Source organism: Enhydra lutris, unplaced genomic scaffold, assembly GCF_002288905.1.
Source record: "Enhydra lutris kenyoni isolate GAN:26980312 unplaced genomic scaffold, ASM228890v2 scaffoldscaffold58, whole genome shotgun sequence".
NCBI lineage: Eukaryota > Metazoa > Chordata > Mammalia > Carnivora > Mustelidae > Enhydra > Enhydra lutris.
Window position 1 is genome coordinate 6,150,227 of NW_019154142.1, and position 13,996 is coordinate 6,164,222.

Below are 13,996 nucleotides of genomic sequence, written 5' to 3' on the forward strand. Positions count from 1 at the left end.
CACAGTGAGGGTAAACGACCCATACACTTACACATACACAAACGCTCTGTACCCAGACAGCCATTGGTTGTCACTTTCAGTGCAGTATTCAATAAATTACAGGAGTGAATAACGAACATTTACTACAAAATAGGCTTCCTGTTAGAAGGCCAAATATATGATTTGGCTCAGCTGCAGGCCAATGTCCGTGTTCTGAGTACGTTTAAGGTAAGCTATGTTGTTCAGTCGGTTAGGTGTATTAAATGACTTACAATATTTTTAACTTAATGATATTTTCAAATTATGATGGGTCTATCACCGCACACCCTCATTGTAAATGGAGGAAGATCTGTGTAAGCAATTAGGTACTGGTGAATCATAAACTGAGAGAATGAAAATGCTGAAATAGTTGGAGAGAGAAGTAGGAGGGGGCTGGTAGGCCATATCAAGAAGCTTGGCCTTCATTAGGAGGGTACATGGGAGTCACGCTGGATTTTAATCAGGAGAGTGACTCCAGTCTCTGGATGTGATCTGTACTTGGAGAGATCGCCCTAATCCTGTGCATTGGAGAGAACAGGACTGCAACGAAGACTGGTCAGAAAGACAATGAAAGCCTGAAAAACCATGACGCTAATTCTAATCCTGGTAGATATGAACTCAACCAAACACTAAATCCATTACCTACCTAATACTGTTTACCCCACAGCTACGCAACCCAGCTGACACTGGTGTTAACATCTCCATTTTACAGGTACAGTAACCAGGTGGAGAGGATGAGGGCTCTGCCCAAAATTACTCAGTACCCAGTTCCGTCTGACTAGATCGCCTCTCTTTTCTCCCTTGGACTAGGCATAGGAAGTGGGAAGGAAAAGGAGCAGACAGACGCGCAAAATAATTAGGAGGCAAATAATAATAATTATTATATTAGTATTAGATGAAGACAGTGGTGATGACGGTAATGAATGCAAAGGCGATTTCATTCATTCGTCACACACACACTCGAGACCTCAACGTGAGCTTCCGCGTCTGGGAAAAGACAAAGCTGATCAAGGTGCCGATGAGAGACATTCTGTCTAACACGACAGAAAACTTACACCGTCGCAGTGACAACGCCACGCCCCATCCGCCGCCCGGTTCTCCGCAGTAGCCAGAGCGGCCCCGCCCCGGAGCCTCCGCGGCCACGTGGTCCGGCGTCCGCGCGCAGGCTCCCGGCGCCGGCGCTTCCGGGTTGGCGGCGGCGTCGCGGGGGCCCCAGTCCGGGGGGCGCAGGAACCCCGGCGGCCGGTTCTGCGGAGCGGGGCGCCAGGGCGGCCCCGGCGGGAGTGCGCCCGCCAGGCTGCAGGGTGGGCCGGGAGCCCCAAGAGGTAGGTCTGTCCCGGACCCGCCAACCGTGGGCGCGGGATCGCGGCCGTGTCGGGCGCTCCCCAGCCCTGCGCTCCCCTGTCCCGCCCGAGGGGGCCCGGGCTGTGGTGGGGGCGCAGCCCCGCGGGCCCGGGGCTCGGGAGAATCGCCTCCCTCGGCCTCGGGCGCTGCTTGGCGGCCAGTCTGGGCGATCGTGCCACCCCCTTCCCGAGGGAGGCCCGATGCGCCTTCGGTTATTACTCAATTGCAGCTATCTCCAGATTTGTGTACATTTTCTTTGCCTCTCTTCTATGTTTTCACAGGCAAAATGGTTAAAAATGCGTGAAATCGAGATATTGCAGTTCCTATTCTAATCTGTGCAACTGTGGAAAGTTAGTGCTGGGAAAGGACTTTCAAGATGGTTGATTCCCATTCCTTAATTTTACAGAGGAGAAAACAGACCCTCGAGAAGTAGCGTGGATGTTGGAAATTCACCTAGCTAGGTAACGGTATGACAGGGATGAGAGTCACGGTCTAAGTTTTTAAGTCCACTTCTGAAAGTGGTAAATGGTCAAATTCATTTAACCGTGTAAAGTGAATAGTAGGTTCGCTTGGGCCAGGTTTAATCTGTGTAGATGATGATTCCTCCTTTTTAATCATTATTTTCTTATTTCAGGCTTCACGCTTCTTGGCCTCTAAAGAAAATGGCAGAAACGTCATCAGAGCCTTCTGGGCAGCTCGTTGTACACTCAGACACTCACAGCGACACTGTTCTGGCCAGTTTTGAGGATCAGCGGAAGAAAGGCTTTCTCTGTGACATCACGTTAATCGTGGAGAATGTGCATTTCCGGGCTCACAAAGCCTTACTCGCTGCCAGTAGTGAATACTTCTCAATGATGTTTGCTGAAGAGGGGGAGATCGGCCAGTCCATTTACATGCTGGAAGGCATGGTTGCTGACACATTTGGTATCCTGCTGGAGTTCATCTACACGGGTTGTCTCCAGGCCAGCGAGAAAATCACAGAACAAATTCTGGCCACTGCTCAGTTCTTAAAGGTCTATGACCTGGTAAAGGCTTACACAGATTTTCAGAATAATCACAGCTCCCCAAAGCCAACACCTCTGAACACCGTTGGCGCTCCGGTGGTGGTGATTTCTAATAAGAAAAATGGTCCTCCGAAACGGAAGCGGGGGAGACCGAGAAAAGTCAACAGTGGGCAGGAGGGGAAATCACAACTGGCTGCGGAGGAAGAAATACAGCTGAGAGTAAACAATTCAGTTCAAAATAGACACAACTTTGTGGTGAAAGAGGCAGACGGTGGCACACTGAATGAACAGATTCCAGCGAAAGATATGGAAGAGCCCGAGCCTGCCTGTGAGCCGGGCAGAGGGGAGGAAATGCCTGCTGAGAAAGACGAGAACTGTGATCCCAAGACCCAGGATGGGCAGGACAGCAAGAGTCGGTACAGCAAGCGGAGGATTCAGAGGTCCGTCAAGCTTAAAGATTACAAACTTGGCGGGGATGAAGACGAGCAGAGTTCAGCCAAAAGGGTCTGTGGAAGGAGAAGGCGCCCGGGGGGCCCTGAGGCCTGTTGTAAGGACTGTGGCAAAGTGTTTAAATACAATCACTTTTTGGCAGTCCACCAGAGGAGCCACACGGGTAATTGTCCTTTCGCAGCTTAGTGGAGCGCGTTTTGGAGGGATGATGGTGATAGCATTCGTTGATTGTGCAACTTCCGGGTGATGGGCCTTATAATAAGATCTTTATGTATATGGTACTGCAGCTAGTTCTCACAACAGGCCTGTGAAATAGGGAATGTTATCCCCATTGGACAGACGAAGAGACCCAAGTCCCAGAAATAATTTGCCCAGGTCAGCTATTTAGTGACAGAGCTGGGATTTGAGCCCAGGTAGCCTGATGGCAGAACCCTGTTTTTACTTGGCGTCATTGGTTCAAGGCTTTAATACCCAGATGTCACACTCTAGCCAGATTTACTTGGCTTTCTGACTTGTAAACATTCTTCATCTTGACTGCTATACCTATGCTTTTGCCCAGGTCTGTGGGGACAGCTTTCTCATTCAGCCATCTAGCTGTAAATGTCTTCTCTTCGGTCCTTCTGGCCCAGCACTGGCCAGTAGACCCATTTGTGAGGACGGAAATGTTCTGTCTGCGCCATCCAATATGGTGGTCACTAGCCATGTGTGATTTTGAGCACTTGACGTGTGGTGAACGTGACTGAGGAACTGAGTTTTTTATTTTAATTAACTGGCACCATGTTGGACAGTGCAGCCCTAGGCAGAAATCCCTTTCTCTTTTTTTTTTTAAAGATTTTATTTATTTATTTGACAGAGAGATCACAAGCAGGCAGAGAGGCAGGCAGAGAGAGAGGAGGAAGCAGGCTCCCCTAGAGAGCAGAGAGCCCGATGCGGGGCTCGATCCCAGGACTCTGAGATCATGACCTGAGCCGAAGGCAGCGGCTTAACCCACTGAGCCACCCAGGCACCCCTCCCTTTCTCTTTTTGAGCTCTCCCTTACTTAGCTCACTCTGCTTTGGGTCAGGTTGTAGTTAACCAGCTAAATACCCCTCAACCTAATTGTAAACTTCAGTCTAGGGACTAGAGCTAGTTAAGTCTCCTCTCATCCAACAGAGCTAGCCGTGTGGTTCTCAACCTGACCACACAGTAGAATCACCTAGGGAGTGTCTAAAACTGACCGTGACTGAGCGCCAGCCCCCAGAGCTCCTGGTTTGATTGGGGCCTTGGTGTTTTTGAAAAATGGGTTGAGAACCCTGAATTCTGGCTCTTTAAACAAAGTAGACACTTGGGAAATATTTATTGAACTGTAATAGAGGATAGTGTAGAGAGTTGAATAGTTCTATAATATCTGTTAAGGGAAACAGCACTTGGATCTTCCCTCTTGTCCCCAGTCTTCTGACATTTTGCAGTGACTCACTCTTGCCTGGGTCTGTGTTCGACCCATTTCAGTGGCTACCAGTAGATCCATACAGTTTGGAAACTTCCATCTTTCAGTTCCAGAAAAATCTTCTGGGACGATTTCATGGATAATATCTCCCGTCAGTTTTCTGTGCTCTCTCTTTCTAGAATTCCCTGGAATTTGGATGTTGAACCTCTGGACCCACCCTCTAAAGTACTTACCACTTACTTCCCATCACTTTCAGCTCCACATTCTGGGGAATTTCCCCTTTATCTTTCAACTCTTAAGAGTTTTGTTTCTACCCTGTTTTACTTCTAGGAGCCTTTTTTTATTCTCTATAAATTCTTTTTTTTTTTTTTTTTTTTTTGGTTCCCAGTGTAGTATCTTCCCTCTGTGAGCACGTTAATGACAGCAGTCGCTTGTTGGTCATTCCCTAATGTTTTCTTTCCCTTGGGCAGCCTCTGTTTTCCGCAAGTTGCCCTTTTTTCTTAGGTGATTTGGTATCTGTTTCAGCTACTAGAAGGCCTTCCTTGAATGGTGATGTTTTGAAAAATCACATTTAATCCTATGTTGGAATTGTTGACTGCAAGCTGCTGGCCACCACGTGGGTGTGGAGCGGGCCTGTGGTTGGCGACGTCACTGGGGGTAGCGTGGCTGGACCCCACCCCATCCCCCACACCTGGCATCACAGCTGCAGCCCTCTTACCCTGGCCCACCACGTTCCCGAAGATGTTCTGCCCTCCCACCTGAGGCTCTGGGCCTGGCTGCCAGTGTCTAGAGCAGGAACAGGGGAGGCTGGGCAGAGTCTCATCACCCCAAATGTAAACTTGGACTTGCTGTCCCTGGGGCTGTCCCACTCCACTGTACCTGGAGACCCTCAGTCCAGAGGCTTTTATCCTCTTCAGAGAACAGCCCATATCCTTTATTGGGGAGCGGGCTGGCATTCTGGGTCCTTGGGCCTTGTAGGGGGGTCTCAGTGCCTTTGGCACAGACTGTCATATGTCCCCCTCCTTAACCCCTTTCTCAGAGATGACAAGTGCCACCAATTCCTGGGCATTGTGGAGGCTCTTTCTTGGGTTGTATCTCAGCGCTCCTCACCGCTGGCCTCAGACTCATCTGTTCCGGCTTGCCAGACTTTATTGCTGAGGTTTTCTCTCCCGTTCTGGGCCTTTGGGAGATGTGCCAGTGAAGAGAAATCCCTCTATTGTTTTAATTTAGGAGGAAACCAAGATGTGCATGTTCTTGCTCACACCGCGCTTCTGGGGCTCTCATTCCAGGGGAGCGACCTTTCAAGTGTAATGAGTGCGGAAAAGGCTTTGCCCAGAAGCACTCCCTGCAGGTCCACACCCGGATGCACACAGGCGAGCGGCCCTACACCTGCACCGTGTGCAGCAAGGCTCTCACCACCAAGCACTCGCTGCTGGAGCACATGAGCCTGCATTCAGGTAGCTGGGCTCGCACCGGAGGGCCACCTGCCGCTGGGGTCCTGGGCTGGGCGTTTCCGTGGTCACGGTGGTCTTTCCTCCACCTGGCGACATCTCCCATGTGGTGTCTGCCTCTGTCAGGCCATAGTTTAGAGTTGTGCGCAGTGTTCTGGCTTAACCTAGAGCTTATAAAACGGCTGCTGGGAGCTCAACGTACACATTTTGATTAACTCCCAGAGCTTAGAAATTTTTTACTTAGGTGACTTTGGGGGAAACTTGAATTCTCCAATTCTGCCCCAGTCCCCACCACTCCCTACTGCCTCACATACCTTTGCGCATTTATGGTACTGTGCTCTGACTCTGAGGGCATTTGGGTACGTAGGCAAGTCACTTGTATCATTCATGGAAAATGGGGACCTGGGCCCACTGTGTTATTGTTCTTTATAGTTTTTGCGGGTTTTAGTGTCTTGTTTTTTCTTTGGCAGGACAGAAGTCTTTCACCTGTGATCAGTGTGGAAAATATTTCAGCCAGAAAAGGCAACTAAAGAGCCATTACCGAGTTCATACAGGTACAATAAAGGGAGGGAAAAATTTGGTGGGGGAGAAACATAAATACAAATTACTTCTGAAATAGTAGAGTCCTACTGTGGAAAATAATTAGTATTTAGGGAAAGAATCTTAAAAAGCAATGTGAATTAGAGGTCCTTGTGTAATTGTCTATTACCTTGTAATATATATTTAATTTTATACTACAGCTTGGTGCCATACACAGAAACCCTACAGGATTGATACCTTTCAAAAGTGCCAGTTGAGGGGCACCTGGGGGCACAGTGGGTTAAGCCTCTGCCTTCAGCTCAGGTCGTGATCTCAGGGTCCTGGGATGGAGCCCTGCATCGGGCTCTCTGCTCAGCAGGAAGTCTGCTTCTCCCCCCCGCCCCGACCCGCCTGCCTCTCTGCCTACTTGTGATCTCTCTCTCTCTCTCTCTGTCAAATAAATAAAATAAAATAAAATAAACTTTAAAAAAAAAGTGCCAGTTGACTAAGAGGGCACCAGTTGATGGGTTACTGATGGTGGTTGGACAGAAATATCCCCACCTCATAGCTGTCAGTGCAGGCTCTCCCCCACCTAGCTTCTTCTCCCCTGCCAACTGATAAGAAATAAATGAGGGGTTGGGGGTGACACTGGAGTCAGTTGGCCACAGTCACACCCATGCTTCAGGGGGAAAAGAAAATTACTTTTAGCGAGATTGGAAGGGGCCCAGCTCTCCTGGGGAAGCAGTGAGTTGCAGTGCATAGGAAAATATTACCTGTCCCCAAATTAATAAAAAAAATTGTTGTTTTAATTAAGGTGCCATATTTAAAGTGATTATTTTTCAGGGCAGTGCTTTAACACAAATCACTGAAGAAATGCAGGGAGAGAGCGCATACATGCACTGACACTTTTTTTATTGTTGCGACAAGGCCACTCATTACCGGAATGCAACCACTGCCATCGCAAGTTCATGGACGTGTCTCAGCTAAAGAAACATCTACGAACACACACAGGTAATAAAACTCCCATCTCGGCCTTCCTTTCTGGTATATGTCACGATTGCAGAAGGATGAGAAGGAGTCCCCTCCTCAGGCTCCATTTATCACAAATTGGGTGGGAATTTTAGATGACCATTTAAAAGCCCAAGGCAGAAGGCTGTCAAGACCATTCTGTGGGGAGATCCCGACGCTATTTCTTAGCAACGCAGAGATGGCTTACTGAGCACTATTCCTGTATGAAAATTCATTTGAGGGGCGCCAGGGTGGCTCAGTCGGTTGAGTGTCTGACTCCTAATCTCAGTTCAGGTCTTTTTTTTATTTGTTTTTTTTTTTTTTAAAGATTTTATTTATTTGTCAGAGAGAGAGGGAGAGAGAGCGAGCACAGGCAGACAGAATGGCAGGCAGAGGCAGAGGGAGAAGCAGGCTCCCCGCCAAGCAAGGAGCCCTATGTGGGACTCGATCCCAGGACGCTGGGACCATGACCTGAGCCGAAGGCAGCTGCTTAACCAACTGAGCCACCCAGGCATCCCTCTCAGTTCAGGTCTTGATCTCGGGGTTGTGAGTTCAAGTCCCGCTTTGGGCCCCACGCTAGCTGTGGCGCACACTTAAAAAAAAAAAAAAAGAAAATCCGTTTAATACCACAAATTAGTACAAGTCTGAGTCTGGTTCTGTTCTCTGGTTCTGTTCTCTGGTTCTCAGTGAAGTACACTGAGAGTGTACTTCAGCACTGAAGATTACTGAGATAATTTTTTTAAGAAAAGAAAGTAAAACAAAACAAACACAAAGGTAGCATAGGCACCAAGGGTTTTCCCACTTGTTCCCCAAAACCCATACTTAAAACTTAAGCATCGCCACCTCTAGAAAAATCAGCTTCAGGGATAAAGAGGAGGCAAGTCAAATTCTTTCATTTAAGAACAGCAAAGAGGGGTGCCTGGGTGGCTCAGTAGTTAAGTGTCTGGCTTTAGCTTAGGCCCTGATTCCAGGATTCTGGAATCGAGCCCCATGTTGGGCTCCCTGCTCAGCAGGAATCTGCTTCTTCCTCTCCCCCTGCTTGTGTTCCTTTTCTTGCTGTGTGTGTCTCTCTCTCTGTCAAATAAATAAATAAAATCTTAAAAAAAAAGAGAGAAACAGGAAAGGAAAAGTGCAGGTTTTTTAGACCTTTTGGTAAGGAGCACGTCTTACAAATGAACCTGTTAGATTTTCTAAGAAAAGCTTCCTCTTACAGTTTGGTTCTTTAATGATTCACTTAAATTGTTTTCCTAAAATTATATATCAGATTAACTTATACTGCTTCGGACATTTTTTTATAAACACAAGTTCTTCTCCTTAAATGTAATTTGTTTTCTTAAAATAAGTGGCTCATAGGATAGGAGTTCTATGAAAAGGGATCCCTCTACAATCTTTCTGCAGACGTTATCATTAATAGGTTCTGTGACATTTAATTCACCCACAGAACAGCTCCTGGGTCCCAGGCACCGCTGTGTCTGGGTGCTGAGGCTGCAGCGGTGGTGAGGTGGCGGGAGCCCCCGCTGCAGGCCAGGGAAGACAAAGGACAATGACTACTTAGCATGTTAAGGGGGCCTGGGGTCATGGAGAACTAAACGCACGGGAAGGGGGTTAGGATGTGGGAAGCGGCACTGCCCTTCTTCATGGGGATGTGTCTGAGAAGGCCTCACTAATGAGGGGACACCTTGGATAGAGATCTGAATGCTCTGGGGAGGGAGACAGCCATTGCGGCTGCACAGGGGAAAAGCATCCCACGCAGAGGGAACAGCAGGTGCAAAGCCTGGAGACACAAGAGTTTCCAGCTTATCCGAGAACTGCCAGAAGGCAGTCGTGCCTGAGCCTGAGCCAGGCCGGTGGGCGTCAGAAGGCTTTGGGTAGGGGCACAGCCGTGGCAACTGGAGTCTGTATAATGGGGCTTCTTGGTCGAGAGTCTGAGGCTCAGACCTCAATCCCCTGAGAAACTTTAAAAAAAGAAAGCCTGGTCCCAACCCCAGAGATTCTGAGTGAATTAACCTTGGGTAGGGCCTTGGAACTGCTAGGTGTAAAAATGTCCTTGGTGATTCTGGTGTGCCCTCAGGCTTCCAAACACTGGAGGCCACAGTGAAGACTGGATTTTGTTCCCAGCGAGGTGATACGACTTAGAATTTGTATAGGATCATCCCAGCTTCCGTGTGGGGTGGGGCGAGCCAGGGGGCCGAGAGACCTGTTCGAAGGCTGTTGCAGTAATCTGGGGCTTGCACAGTGCTGTGGCCTTGGAAGTGGTCCCGAGTGGCCCGGTCCAGGTAGATCCTGAGGGCCTGTATGCTCCTGGAAAGAATTTCCATGATTTTAAACACTTGCAGACAGAAAGACTTCTGAGATGTTGTCAACCCAGATGGCACCGAATGGTAGGGTGAACACCGTTCGTATGTTTCCGAAACGGACCTTGACACGACGAGCAGGTCCTCAGTCTTTGCATCTGGAGAAGGGAGCACATACCCCGGTGTCAGCGTGGGCCCCAGCTCTGGTTTGGGAAGCCTAGGGAGGAGAATGGCGGTGGCCTGGCTTTCACCTTCCAAGTGGTAAGAGTAGCTGATGCGGAGATGCCGACTTGCCCAAGCTGGCACCGGCGTGCCGTGCCCGGACGGAGCTTGGAGAGCTGTCTCGCATCAGTTTTCCAGCAGAGGCTGTGAAAGGGAAGCCCCGCTTCCAACTGCACCCACCCGCGGCTGTTACCTGGTTAAGTGGGATTTTGTTTGTTCTTTTCTTTAAATGCATAAGTTCCCTTGCCTGCATGAGGACCACTTACTTCGGTTTCCGGAGGACGGGACAGTCTGTCGGGTGTATGCGCGGCATACAGACTAATGCCGAAGAAACGGTTATTGAAGCTTTATGAATTCCTCGTGGAGTCTGGAGCAGCCTTGTTTTGCGTGGGCCTTAGTTTCCACCCTGGGAAATGCATTCATTCATCACGGATTTCTGGGACGGTGTGCCAGGCCTGTTTCTAGGCACAGGGGTAGTGGGAGTGGACGAGCCCACGAAGTCTCCTCCTGAGAACGGGGGAGAGGGATGAGAAAGAAGACGGACAGTCTGCGAAGTGGGGCTAGCACTGTGGGAACACGGACGGGAGAAGGGGACTAAAGACTGTTGGCCCCGGAGGCGGGAGGGGAGGACAGTCTTTCGGTGGTGGTGAGGCCTCCATGCTGGAAAAGTGACATTTGAGCAGAGACTTGAAGTCAATACAGAGGGTGAACCATACTGGGAATCCCCTAGGTGACATGTGCTGGGGGAGCGGTGCTGGGTGCAGGAGCCTCGCATGGGGCTTGCTCGGGGTGGGGTGTCTGGTGACTCTCCATCGGGCCTGGGAGGCTGAGCAGTGAGCAAAGGGAGAGTGGCTGGTGAGGTTAGAAAAGCTTAGGGCAAGGACCAGGGCTGGGCAGACAGATACGTGATGCCTTGTAGGCCTAGGGCTTTGGTTTTTATCTCCGGATGGGAAAGGGGGACCTTGGAGTGTTTGCAGCAGAAGTGTGAAATGATCGGACTGCCTGCAGGGTCACTGTGGTCGCCGCATTTACTGTGGGCAGCAGGGAAGCTGGGACAGAAGTGGGCAGACCCGTTTGGCTGCTGCAGAGAGATGGGGGTGGTAGTGAAGGTGGTGAGAAGTGGTCAGACTCTGGGTACGTTGCAAGGCAGACATAAATGTGAATGATGTGCAAGTCACCCCAGTGTGCTGGTATCCCCGGGAACGTCCGGTATGAGAGTTGTGAGCTATCTCAGGGTGGACTATAAGGGAGTAAATGCAGTGTGTTCTCTCGTGTCCCGTGTATAATCATGTTCCTCCTTGTCTCTGGTTTTAAGGGAAGGAACCCTATCTTACACTTTCTCTGTATCCTTTTAGCACTTAGCACCCAGTACTTAGGTACACAGTAGGTGCCTGGTAAGGGCTTCATTCATTCATGCTTATCAAGCAATCAAGTGGTAGTGCCTTTTTTTTTCCTCTTAATAGTGTGAAAATGGGTGATTATTGCTTTTTGCACTGTGTTGGATGTATATTTCTAAACGCTGTCCCTTTTTTAGGTGAGAAGCCATTTACTTGTGAAATCTGTGGCAAATCTTTCACAGCAAAGAGTTCTCTTCAGACCCACATCAGAATCCATAGGTAAAGTTTTACAGATATTTTTCTTATATGGGAATCCTCAGTGAACCCTGGTGTTCAGTTGGATGGCATATGTTACTTATACAATCTTTTCCCCCAAATTATTACATGGGTAGAACTTTTTGTGTAGTTTACTATATTTTATCTTTTCAATAAAGCAATTTGTCACTTGGGCAGAAATCAGGAAAGCTGGTTCTGGCCAGCAAAAGTTTGCATTACTGATTTCATTTCTTGAATTTTTATTTTGTGCTAGGGGCTGATCCAAAGCTTAAATCTTCAGTTAAAAATAAATATTCAGGGGGTGGGCAGCAGGAGGAAAAAAACAATTAATGTTTTCTGAATAAATGTTTTTGTTCACACAACTTCCAGATTTGATTCAGTAGTTTTTCTAAGACATATAATTAAGGGTTACTCAACTTGGATTTTTTTTTTTTTTTTTTTTTTTTTTGAGAGAGGGAGGGAAGGAGCTGGGGGTAGAGGGAGAGAGAATCGAAAGCAGTCTTCACACTCAGCGAGGAGCCCCAATACAGGGCTCAATCTCACAACCCTGAGATCATGACCTCAGTGGGAATCGAGAGTGGGAAGCTTAACTGACTGAGCCACCCAGGCCCCCTACTCAAGTTTTCAATATTGAAGTCAATGCCATGTACTTAAATTTGGCCACAAGAATCTAAAAGTTGGCCATGAAGGTGAAAACAAAACAAAAAGCAACTTTATGTTTAATATATAAATATTTGCTTTCTTATCTAAAATACGGACTATAGAATCATAAAATGTTATCACATGTAGCCCAGCCCCATCCACCAACCTTTCTCAGCATCCCCGCCTTTTCCCTTTAGGGTTAGAAATGGGAAGCCCTGAAAAGTGGTGACTTGCTCTGACTCCTTGAGTTAGTAGAACGCATGACTTATGACTCCCAGTTGAGTTACTTTTCCTCTACTCTTGACATCATCTCCCTCAGGAAGTAATAAACAGAGCTGTTCTTAAAGTCCAATGTGTATTTTTTGTAGAGGAGAGAAGCCCTACTCCTGTGGCATATGTGGCAAGTCCTTCTCGGACTCCAGTGCCAAGAGGAGACACTGCATTCTGCACACGGGCAAAAAGCCTTTCTCCTGCCCAGAGTGTAACCTGCAGTTCGCGCGCTTGGACAACCTGAAGGCTCACTTGAAAATCCACAGCAAAGAGAAGCCCGCGTCAGATGCCCCCGGCGGTCCTAACACTGAGGAGGTCAGGAATATTCTCCAGCTGCAGCCGTATCAGCTCGCGGCCTCTGGAGAGCAGGAAATCCAGCTTCTTGTCACCAATTCTGTACACAATATCAACTTCATGCCGGGCCCCAGCCAGGGAATCAGCATTGTCGCCGCCGAGGGCTCTCCGAACTTGGCGGCCGAGCAGGCTGCCGACCTGGCCCTGCTCACGCAGCCACCGCAGCCGCTGCAGAACTTCCTTCTCTCCGCCCCGCAGGAGCCCACGGAGCACATGCAGGGCCTCAGCGTGATCGAGAGCCCGCTGGAGCCCGCGCAGACCGAGCCGGTGCACGTAATCACGCTCTCCAAGGAAACCCTGGAGCATCTGCACGTCCAGCGCGGGCAGACGGCGGAGCTGCCCTTGGCAGGTGCGCCGGCCCCGCCCACCGCCCACGTGCCCGCTGCCCACGTGCCCCCGCCCTCCCCGCTGAGCCCGGATGGGAGCTGACCTAACCTGGACGCGCCTTCCGTCCGTGGACCTCGGTCCGAGGACAGCAGGCTTTCTGAACCACTCCGAACGCAGCCTTCGGGTCCTGGGACCGCTCGCTGACAGTCCTCCCGCTTTCCACCCAGGCCCCAAGATGTGCGTTTCGTGTCTTGTGTGCTGTCCTGATCTGGATTTAGCCTTCGATGTTGATGAACGGTCTTCATTTTCCTCGACATCTCTGAAAGTCGTGGGTAATTTTGATTTGGGGGCACTGAATTAGACTCGAAGTCTTGAATGTCCACGGCCACAGGTTATATGGTCTTGCTGACCTTTCCAATTAGCTTTTCTAGAACAAAGGAAGCCCCGTACTGGTTGAATGCGGTAGAATGGTTTGTTCCACTTCTTTATTTCTCGTAGGCAACACAGTTGCTTCTCTAAGGTAAGTCAGGGCTGAATGCGACAGATGACAACGCTGGAGAATCTGTCCTACTATCTTCTAATTCCCTAAGACAGAGTCACTGTCAACATATAATCTCTGTGTGGTACAGTGGGTTCTTTGTGTCATATTTAAGGGAGATTCAAAGACATAGAAACTGAAAGTCTGTTGTAACTCAAAATGAATATAATAAATTCAAAAAAGTACAGGATTATTTTAAAAATTTTAACTCCGCTTTTCTGAGAAACATAGATTTATATTTTTTTTGGATTTACATATTTTTTAAAGGCAGGTTATTGAAAATTTAATTTAAAAGTCTAATGAAACTGGATCAAGACATTCAGCCCATAAATTCTGAATTTTTGTTAGCAATGATACTTGTTTGATAAAGTTAAGACTCCATTATCCTGGAATATAAGATTTTATTTAATGTAATTTAAGTGTCAAATATACTCTACTGAATTCTAATTGATTCTGAAAGTGATCTGTGCATTGTGTCTGATAACTTTCTGGAGATGGGACCTTATAATCTATTTT

The 13,996-nt window shown here is 48.5% G+C and overlaps 1 protein-coding gene across 4 annotated transcripts; it reads left to right on the forward strand.

Annotated features, from left to right (window-relative positions):
• The first annotated feature begins 1,294 nt into the window (after window positions 1–1,294).
• Window positions 1,295–13,669, forward strand: LOC111158306 (zinc finger and BTB domain containing 24). Of its 4 annotated transcripts, none has more exons than XM_022520259.1 (8): window positions 1,295–1,343; window positions 1,644–1,823; window positions 1,997–2,979; window positions 5,532–5,699; window positions 6,164–6,247; window positions 7,140–7,223; window positions 11,271–11,352; window positions 12,360–13,669. In XM_022520259.1, the coding sequence occupies exons 2-8, from the start codon at window positions 1,801–1,803 to the stop codon at window positions 13,042–13,044; spliced, it is 2,109 nt and encodes a 702-aa protein (XP_022375967.1). In that variant the 5' UTR covers window positions 1,295–1,343; window positions 1,644–1,800; the 3' UTR covers window positions 13,045–13,669. The 4 variants fall into 4 exon arrangements, with proteins under 4 accessions (XP_022375967.1, XP_022375968.1, XP_022375969.1 ...); XM_022520260.1 differs by having other exon boundaries at window positions 12,814–12,905; XM_022520261.1 differs by lacking the exons at window positions 11,271–11,352; window positions 12,360–13,669 and having other exon boundaries at window positions 7,056–7,177.
• The last annotated feature ends 327 nt before the right edge of the window (window positions 13,670–13,996 follow it).

Excerpts from the sequence above, each read along its gene's own strand:
- LOC111158306 (XM_022520259.1), top strand. The coding sequence starts at position 1,801 with ATGTTGGAAATTCACCTAGCTAG. Across the intron at positions 2,980-5,531 it reads CCACCAGAGGAGCCACACGG|GGGAGCGACCTTTCAAGTGT; the intron begins GTAATTGTCCTT and ends CTCTCATTCCAG. Across the intron at positions 5,700-6,163 it reads GCACATGAGCCTGCATTCAG|GACAGAAGTCTTTCACCTGT; the intron begins GTAGCTGGGCTC and ends TTTCTTTGGCAG.